This window comes from Priapulus caudatus, unplaced genomic scaffold, assembly GCF_000485595.1.
Source record: "Priapulus caudatus unplaced genomic scaffold, Priapulus_caudatus-5.0.1 Scaffold725, whole genome shotgun sequence".
Classification (NCBI taxonomy): Eukaryota; Metazoa; Priapulida; class Priapulimorpha; order Priapulimorphida; family Priapulidae; genus Priapulus; species Priapulus caudatus.
Window position 1 is genome coordinate 43101 of NW_014577786.1, and position 10792 is coordinate 53892.

At 46.3% G+C, this 10792-nt stretch overlaps 1 protein-coding gene across 1 annotated transcript in view; it reads right to left on the reverse strand.

Moving 5' to 3' along the window:
* Positions 1-4717, reverse strand: part of LOC106813100 (dual specificity tyrosine-phosphorylation-regulated kinase 1A-like) — a 39609-nt gene extending 34892 nt beyond the window's left edge. The window contains exon 1 of the mRNA XM_014817154.1: positions 2771-4717. Coding sequence (XP_014672640.1) covers positions 2771-2909 — 139 coding nt within the window. The 5' untranslated portion in view covers positions 2910-4717. The remainder of the gene's footprint in view (positions 1-2770) is intronic.
* Positions 4718-10792: the final 6075 nt, after the last annotated feature.

The following is a 10792-nucleotide window of genomic DNA, read 5'->3' on the forward strand; positions in this document are numbered from 1 at the left end:
CTCTCTCTCTCTCTCTCTCTCTCTCTCTCTCTCTCTCTCTCTCGCCCCCCTCTCTCCCCCTCTCTCGCTCTCGCTCTTGACCAGAAATCCACCAAAAATAATGAATACATTCGAGCTTTCAGTATCCTGAGTTAGAAGTGTGTGGCAAAATACAACTCAGACAACACGATCATATACATCTATCGTTTTTATTTACAGTTATTGTTTAATTATAATATCGTTAATTTCGAATGTTAGACAGTGGCCTGCTACTTTTTTCTGCACTCACTTACTCCTTCTAATGACAGAAAGCCCAGGAAGAACTAAAATTAATTTATACCTCCTCGCAGGGGCAATCAATGACCCGATTGAGTCAGTGTCTGCACTAGGTATGTATAGTTAGTTGCACGTGGTAGACTGGTACGACTCTCAGTGGCCGGCCAAGCACGCGTCAGGTAATTTTTACGGGGAAATCACGGGTTCAACGGTCTGCGCGCGCCCACTCCACCGAGAACTTGTTCCCGCAGCCAAACAAATGGGTGGGTGTGTGAATTTCACTTTGTTTGACCGGTTTGTTTCGTGCTGCATTTTTTCGTCGACGCTCCATTCTTTACGACCCTTTGTTACAGTACCCGTCCAGGAATGTGGTTTTTGGGTCGCCCGATCCCGACTGCCTTATCTATTTAAAAGCACGGCCTTTGACATTGCTCCGAGCTTCCGAATTTAAATAAGTTCTCGCCCACAGTATCATCCTCTAGACTTCAAACACTGCTTTAGATCTTACCGAGCGTCAAATCAAAGTTCAACGATGAGCGAATCTATGTAATTTTCACAATGAGGTCATCGTTCATCATGCATTGCATGCATTTCGATTCATTCACTTTCCCCTACGCTGTAACATGTTAATCGTGCGCTTGAATGAAGTAATCTTTAATAATTGCAACATCACTTTCAGACTCGATTCACGATGACAATGAAACAACCAAATAAGTACGTATACTAGACAGCATTGAGAGCATGTGAATGCTACACATGCTTCGCCGACTGTTTCCCCCATACAAGTTCAATGCCCTACAGCAACTACCCTAGAGAATATATACATGTGATGCTCACAGCCACAGGAGCACTGAGTGCCCAGACAGGAAAATTACTAACTAATGAGCCAAAATTACGAGGTGCTAAAATTTTGTTTACAACATCACGCAGTAAGACTAAGAGTTGGCATGCTAGCAATTTTAAAATTCAACACGTATTCCATGGCACGTGTATTGTTTTCCACGTGGCGCTTCGCTCATTTGCTGCAATAGTATACCGTCATGCGAACTTCATTGTTTTTACCAAACTTCAAACTTGTAGTCATGCATAATCAGAATATTGATCTTCAACACAAATTCAACACATTCGCACAACGTACATCGGCAACGTTGGAGTGTGTTCGAATTACTTTAGGTTTCACCCGTGCACATGATTATAAGAAGTTTTGTTCAACTGAAAATGCAATTCAACGTGGTCGCACGCACGGACGCACGTTTTTTCCCAATGAACCATGACTGTTTTATACGCGGCTCTATTTTTAGACAGGCCAACTAACGTTTCCTCATACCAACGGCAACGTCACACAAGGCCGCACATGTACATACACACTATACGTACATAAATGGTTAGCTCTGTCATTCATAAAGTCGAGATGTTGCCCTGAAGCAAGTTTTTCTATATATACATGTACTGATCAGTGTATCACACACTTAAAAATTGCATTTGAACGTTTACTCACAGACCATAATAAAATGGTGGGGGCACAAGTGCCCGCACGCACGCACGCACGCACGCACACGCGCAGAGACAAACACACAGATACGTACACGCACATACGCTCATTAGATTTGGTAATATGTTGCATCGTAATGATCGTATGGTATTGCATATTGTGATTAACACACAATTTTAATATGAATGTAGCAAGGCTTGATAAGGACCTCAACTAAATATCCGGCGTATTGTCTGCTGCCAAGGTCATATCATATTAGCAGAATGGCTTCTTTCCACGAGTCTTGATTAGGATGGGTTTAACTACACTAACAGGTACACACAAATACACACGGAGAAAGGAAAATGTTTACGTAGTTACTAGTAGTCACTGTTTGTTCATCCGTGTTGGTCCAAACACGACAGTGCCGCTAGTCGGGCTTGATCACAAGATGTCACCTGAACTTGCTCTAGAATTATAGCCCTTCGCTCTGCCACAGGTTGTGGCAGAGCGAAGGGCTATAGTTCTAGAGCTACCCCTGAACTTGCCATTGCAGCAAACCATCTCCAAGTTTCCGACTACGGCTAAATTTATACCAACATTGCAGAAGAATGGGCCATACACGTTCAAGATGTGTTGGCTAGAGCCAGTAAAAGAATGTTCATGAAAGACGTTATTAATAGCGTATTAAGTATGACGTATTACATACTTAATACGCTCTTGACGTTATGACTTAATACACATGACTGACTACACTACAAAATTCTTGACTGGCATATCTTTACTCGCAGCGAATGTGTGTATACTACTGCTTAGACAGACGTTCCACCATCAACGCGACTCAGTTCTATGATGCAATCACACAGATGCAAATTATGCGTGCGTGTGTGTTTGTTTGGTGTGTGTGTGTGTGTGCAATTGTGCATGCGAGCGCGTGCGTGCGTGTGTGCAAATTGTAAGGAATACAAGGAAAGAACTTCTCAAATACTCGAGGGAGTTCGCACTGACTGAGACGATCGACAGACAGCACGCCGGGACACTTACGCTTGAGACCTAGTTTATGCATGTTCGCATACTGTTCTTGCTGCTGTCGCAGCCAGGCGGCCCGATTGCTCTGCAAGTTGTTATCCACCTCCATAGTAGAGCAACCGCCTAGCAGGAAGCTCTGTGACTGGAGAACCATGGGATAATGAATGCACGTCGGGCCCTCAGCCACCGTCCTCCAGCGCAAGTGTGTGACCGTACAGGGAGGCGGCTGTCCCCTCGCTCAGGTTGACCCTACACGACCACCTCTCTTCCAACTGACCGTACAGGTGCGGGAGGGACGCGGTAGTCCCCTCGCTGGTTGATCCTACGCGACCACCTCTCCTCTAACTCCACGGTAATCTACGAATCAGGAGAAGCGGGGCCACGTTGCCTAACACACACAGACGTACACACACGCTGTACGGATCCTCCTGTCAAATGTAGCGTGCGGGGGGCGATGGCACAGAGATTGTTCTTCCTTCTCTCTCTCACTCGGTTGCCCCCTTTTGTTTTCACGATCCGAGACTTCTGTTTTCCACTACAGGGAACACACGGTGCCTGCGTCAGTCACACACGCTAAGAGAGCTCCTACAAGTCGGCTACACGCACGACGTCGTCGATGATGCTTCGATCGTCGAAGCGAAAAACCCCCACGTTCAAAAAAACGTTCGTGTTATCTGCGCCTTCCGCGGCACACACTGTATGTCAGCAGCACGTACGGCCGCCGACGTCTGGCTCCGAGGCGGAGAACGAGACGTAAATCACGCGTGATGGTGGTGGTGCGCCAATACGCAATTAATTTCACGCGGCAGACGTAATTACGTGTTCAGTGCTACTTGACCGACCAGCAGACTGTCTCGTTGTCGTCGTCGTTGTTGCTGCAGCAGCCGCCGCTTCCACCCCCGCCACGTCGCATAGCACGAAGACACGAATCAACGCAGTCACGCTCCCCACACACCTGTCACCACCGCTCCACACACCTGTCACCACCGCTCCACACACATGTCACCACCGCTCCGTCGGCGTAGGAGTTAAAAGACGCGTAGAGACATGCGGCTGTGGTTCCACACCAACACCTCCGCAGCGCACGCACGTAGACGATACAGCCGTGGCTACTCGGGAAAGTAAACGCTGGGTATTCGACGACAGTCAGCCTTGTCGTGGCGTCACGTGAGTAAAACGGAGCACGGACGAGGTAGCATGTAGACTATAGCGTCGGCACGTCCGTGGATGCCGACGTTATATACAGCGTTGTTCTCGTGTACGCTAGTCACGCACGCACACTGCGTTTATACCGGAATCACACGTCCCCGGTTCCGTAACAAATGGCTGCTCGCCCGCCTTCCTCGAGTGCGAAGAGCGACAGCCTGCCTAGCTGCTGCTGCTGCTGCTATTAGCTCGGGTCGAACTAGTGCGGCGCACACACACACACCCACACACGAGCAGCGTTCACTCACTCACTGTAGGCGTGAGGTCTGTTCTCTCACCCGCTCCGTGCGGAGTTAGCTGCCTTGCCGCGCGTTCGTACGTACGTAGAAACGTCCAGCCGGATGTTAGCGCTGCTGCTCATGGGATGTGTCATGGGTTGCTGCCGCAGCAGCTGACTAGTGACTAGCCACGTTCAGCTGTCGCTCTCACGCATGTTTATCTCACAGCAGCGGACCTACGCCTCTGAACAAGCGGCGGAATTGCGCTCACTGCCTGGCTGGCGATTGCTCTCATGCAAAATGCATGCGTGCGAATTACACAAACAGTCGCCTTCCGACGCCGCAGCACCGACTCACGGCAGATACACACAGCGCTGATAAACTCACGCACACGCACGCACGCACGCATACGCAGAGAGTGCGCGCACGTGACTCTCCTTCAGCGCGGTAAGATAAATTTAAACACTGCTGAAAGTTATACCCTTCGCCGCAGCGCACACACACACACACACGCGCGCGCGAGTAGTCTGCCTGTATGCTCCTGCCGCCGCTGCTACTGCTGCTCGCTGCCAATGAACCGACGCTAGCGCCTGCTGCTGCTGCTGCGTGGCGGCGGTTCTCGGCTGTAAACCAGACAGACCAGCTCAGCCAGTCCAGACAGATAGCGCGCGCGCACGATCAAATCACCGTCTTGCAAAACCCATGCTGCTGCTTGCTCGCTGTACGTGGGTGAAGGCAGGCAGGCAGGCGGGGAGGAGGCGGGGGGGGGGAGGATGGGAGCCCATCCGTGAAATCACGGCGGCGCTGTGCTGCGGCAGCGACGGCCGGCAACGACGAGAGCTTAGAGTTAGTCTGTGTGTCTGCTATTGTGCCGACAGCACGTACAGCAGCAGCAGCAGCGGTAGCGGTGGTGGTGGCGGCGGCGGCGGCCCCGCTCGCTCCACTCTTCATAAAACTTGCATGTTGCATGACTGCAGTGCGATTCGTGTCGCTGGTGAGGATGAGAGATGAATGAACCAGCAGGGTTCGCCGGACGTATGTGTGGTGTGTGTGTGTGTGTGTGTGTGTGTGTGTGCGTGCGTGTGTGTACGTGCGTGCGTATGTGTGTGTGTGTGCGCGCGCGTGCGTATGTCTGCATGTGTGAGCGTGTGTGCGTGCGTGCGAACGTATGTCTGCATACGTGTGTAGGTGGCGTGTGTGATACATATCCACACGATCATGTGAACTATACCGAGAATTGTGACGTCTGTAAATGAAGCCCTAAAGCACTTACACGTGTCAAATATAGATTGCGAGGCTGTGCGATTTCTGCAGCGCAGAATGCGAGACGGTTTCCGCGAAAAACTACTAAAACTGCTAGCCGCGTCGATTCTGGGCCAGTCTCCGATTCCCACGGCCATAGACATTAACTCGTGTTTGAGAATTTATGGCGGGTAATGCGAAGCAAAAAACCACGCGCATTTTTTTTTACGGACAGACGCTTACTAAGTACTAAGTCCGTCGTTACACTGCTGCTCCATGAGATCTCATTTACTTTAATACAAGTATAATGTTATAATTACCAACGGGTTTATGAACATACATTGTTGTCATGCGCATTCAGCCCCCCCCCCCCCCACCGTTGTTACTCTATATGTCATACAGTCAACCCCATGTTAGCGCTTACCTCTATAGAACGGACACCTGGCTGTAAGGGACACTTTTATGCATCGAATGACGACTATACCGTGAAATCAACTTTACAGAACGGTCACCTCTATGCGTATAAACAGGACATTCTTGCGCATCATGTGATTGCGCCTTGTATACAGTTTGACTGTATACATTGAGTCATAGTTTTTGTAGATTGTAAAGGGCACGGGTATGAATCGACACTGTGCAGGCAAGCATTCTATTTCAATTACATCATTCCAGTGATTCCACGCCTACAACGCAATGACCGAATGCGAATTCATATATCTTCTATCTATATCTCATAATATTATGATCTGAACTTCTGTAGATTCAAGCTCCACACATTACTTCGTTCCACTTACAAATATACGGACCCATATTAATCACGCAATGCATGATAAACAACGCCACGACTGTCGTCTACACTGCATTCAGTCGCATATGCAGAGAGAGAGACTTTGAACCTTACGATTGTACCAACGCAGCATCATGTGTGCACGCACCGGACCAAACGGTCACACGGTACAACCGTTAGACTGCGTTCTATGTAAATGAGAACAAATTGTTCACCATTCACGCGCACGCACGGGTGCACCGGTACTGTACCACCTTAGGGGCGAAATTTGAGCTGCTCTTGCGCAATACTCGGTAGATGCCGCCCACCTATAATATCTCTAGTACGTACTACGACTACCTCCTACGCGTATCAATCCAAGTAACTAAGGAAGCAACGTAGAGGCACCGGGGAGGCGTGAACGCCTATGCCTATCTACGGTACGCCAACTATCTTCAAGAAACGTTATTAGCGAATGTGAATCAGTGTGAGTCATCCATCCATCGAACACCAACGCGGCAGCTGGATAGGTACGGAGGTGTGTGTGTGTGTGTGTGTGTGTGTGTGTGTGTGTGTGTGTGTGGTGCTGGGTGTGTGCTGATGCGTGCCCGTGTGTGCATTGTGTGAGCGCTCGCGTGTGTGGTATGGCGTATGTTCGCGCGTGCGTGTGGTATGTACTCCGAACTAGTAATCCATTACTAATGCCGTTACTAATGATAGCATGCCGCTACACAGTCATGAATGAGTCAGTGCAGAAAAATCGTTGGCGTCGGCTCCTGTAGATGAAAGCTATGTGACGACACCATTAGCCCAGTGCCTCTCACACGAACGTATCTACTGTTCAACAACAGTACTGCCGATGAATAAGCAAACCAACACACCGAGTTGTGAATGAGTCACCCTATCAGCAGTTAATAATACGATTCTGCTCAAAGGTACCTTCGATGTTCCGAGATCAGCCAAAGTGGAGAAATTACATGTACGTGTAGTTTGTAGTACATATGCATGTATGTTACGCCTCTAAACGTGATTTGTTTAAGGTAACATCACTAACATCAATGTAACATGTTAACCTATTTGTTGCTTCTTAGCCTAGGGATGGATACCGTTGTTGTAAGTTCGCCCAGCAGCACTTCAGGGTTAGGCCAAACAAAAAAATAGGTGTGTTTCCTATTGCATCGAAAACAAAAGTAGGGTAGGTAGGTAGGGATTTTTTTTTAAATGATTTTTTTTATTCTTCGGTTCCTAATATCCCTCTGATGCATGCTATAAAGTGGTGTATAGGTAGGGATAAGTTAGTAAGCAAGTACAGAACGTGTTTGTAGTAAAAAATCTCGCTTTTTTTTTTTTTTTGAAGTTTAGGGTTGGCCCTAATAATCTAGGGACGGTCGGTCGACCGGAAACACACCTATTTTTTTGTTTGGCCTTAGTCAAGAAACTCAAGACTTTCTATGCAAGATGCCGACGGCCGCCGGTTTTTAAACAAATGTATACATGCACTATGTACGCGCGTAACGACCTAGCAACCAGACCAATAATAGGCTCTAGATTATTTATTTGCGTGACCGTGATTTCTTTCCAGATTGTAATTCAGTTATATAGCTTTTACTGACACTTATAATATATACAAGTGTCTGCAGATATTATGTGATGTTATGAATACAGATTTGGCAGGTAAAACTATGGAAGCTTTTCATAGCTTTACCTGCCAAATCTGTATTCATATAAACACCACATAATCTGCAGACACTTGTATATATTAATATGTACATATAAAATAATCTCGCACACAGTACTTGCATACGCAACACGAGATGTGTGCGAATTGGAATGCATGTGCGTGCGCGTGTGTGCCTTAAAAAAATGTGTTTTCTCATTTCTTTCTCATTTCCACTGCCGACTTGCACGATCCAATACTGATAATGATGATTTAAAACGTCATTTAGCAGTTTTAACGATGGGAAAACTCATTTGTAACAATTCCACCGTGTACGCGTTAAACCTTTGTAAATTACCAACAAGAACTAACACGATTTTAAAAAGGCCTCGCGGTAAAACTACACCGCACATAATTGCCACCAGGTGGCATCACCTATCATGGTGCACATTGAGGCAGGCGAGACAGTAGGGGCGTGCAATCTCTGAGCGCTGGTGAGTCATCGATCCAACAGCCGTATTTCCACGAGCCTATCCGTGACTACATGCTCACACTGTTCACTAGCAAGCATCTCAGGTCACTATAGACTCCCAGGCATATGCTACTGCCTCTAAACAGAACCATGTGTGTGTGCGTGTGTGTGTGTGCGTGCGTGCGTGCGTGCATGTGTGGGTGTGTGTGTATGTGCGTGCATGTGTGCGTGCGTGCATGTATGTGCGTGTGTGTGCGTGCGTGCGTGCATGTGTGTGTGCGTGCGTGCATGTGTGCGTGCGTGCGTGTGTGTGTGTATGTGCGTGCGTGCGTGTGTATGTGTGCGTGCGTGCGTGCGTGCGTGTGTATGTGCGTGCGTGCGTGCGTGTGTATGTGTATGTGTGTGCGTGCGTGCGTGCGTGTGTATGTGTATGCGTGTGTGCGTGCGTGTGTATGTGTATGTGTATGTGCGTGCATGTGTGTGCGTGCGTGCGTGCATGTGTGCGTGCGTGCGTGCGTGCGTGCGTGTGTATGTGTATGTGCGTGCATGTGTGTGCGTGCGCGCATGAATGCGAATGCGTTTGTGGCGGCGCATTTTGTGTACATGTACATTAATATCCATATGGACCAGGGAAAAAATTAATTTTTCGGGGCTACTTTGCAAGCTCGCGTGCATGAAAATAGCACTCTAAAATTTGGTTTGCATTGAACTCTATGAAAATTTACAGGGGCTCTTTTTGGCATTTCCGGTGCTCTTTTTGGCATTTCGGAGGCTAAATCGCCCCGAGCCCCCGTGTATTTTTTTCACTGGTATGGACGTACGCGTATTTGTGCTTAAGTGCGTGCATGTTACAAATATGACATTGCATATATTCAGACATGCGTAGTTTTATGTGCGGTAATTATATTTATACGAGTTAATTTGACATATATATATGTCACTCAAGAAAGATATTATAATATTTTGCATAGCTCCATACCTCCTACCCGCTATAGGCTGGCGTGCATTTTTAATCGTGCAAGCGTACGTTTAAGTATATACTTAACGTTTAATTAATTAAATTAAAAGTAATTAATTAACTTAATAGTTGATTATATAGCATAGTTAACACTTACCTGCAGAGTTGTCGATGAATACTCCAAATCCAACACTAGTAGACTGTGTAGCATTAACACCGTCTAGAATAGATAGATAAAAGAATTGCCATGGTTAGTTTCCAACATTCTTATATTAAAACTATTAAAAATGCTTTTTAAGTTTCTGTAACCATAGATGTAACATCACAGAAAAATAGTACATGTAGTAAATTTAATAAACGCAGTTGACACAAAAACCCTCAACTGCATTTGTAAGGTTAAACTTGACAACAAAAACTGTTTCATTATATAATATCCTGATAATATCGTTACATTATCGTATCATAAATGCACACGGACACATGGTATATTCAACCCTTGTACCCGAAAGGCTAAGCATATTTCACAGAAAATCATTTCTTAAAAGAATAGTTTTGTGTTAGATTCAACGCTTCAACATTTCAATTTAAATAATGGAATTTAAACACATTAAGCCACGTTGTGATTTTAGGAATTTCTTTGCATTGACACGTTGTCAAACTAAACGTGGATTATGAAAGAAGCGGACAATTTAATAGCGCCAAGCAAGGGTTGGCTCTAATTAGATCAATCTTACATGTCTGATGATGCGTTTGTCCTCAGGCGACAAGTCACAACAGTTATTATGACGCATCCCATCTTCGTTTTAACAACATCAATAATGTATATAAAGGGAAGGTGCGAAAAAGCTACGTCTCGTACACCGGTAACGAAAATCAATTAATGTACTATTCTCACAGGTAGCCGGCACCTGCCAAAATCCATAATGAGACAAAAATCTGCGCGAAGACCATGATTACTAATACTTGTATCTGTTCCACCGTGGCGTCTTTATTTGGCTCTACCATTAACGCAATTGATTGTTGTAGATGCAGACTGCAGTTATGATGTTGGTTAGGCGAGATTTAACCTAGCCTTCATACATTATTAACTATATCAAAATAGCCTGTAAGTGTAAATTTTGGATATGCAAAGCTGCACAGCAAAACCAAAGCAGACAAGTATAATTTTTAAGGAACATTAATTTTCACAAAATCTTTAAAATCGTTTGTTCTACGTAAATCAGTAAGTGTAAAATGTAACATAAAGAAACTGTTGCAAGAACACACCGCAAATAATATTTCAAAAATACCTTTTTGAAATACACCGTATAAATATCAACGATATACGTGACGTGTTTTGGCTTCACGCAACGACTGTACATCCAAGATAGAAACTATGAATGCTGCTTAGGTGCTGCATGGTTTAAAGGTGCAGAACAACGTCTGTTCCAGGCGATGCATGACACACACGCACGCACGCACGCACGCACGCACGCACGCACGCACGCACGCACGCACGCACACACGCACGCACACATA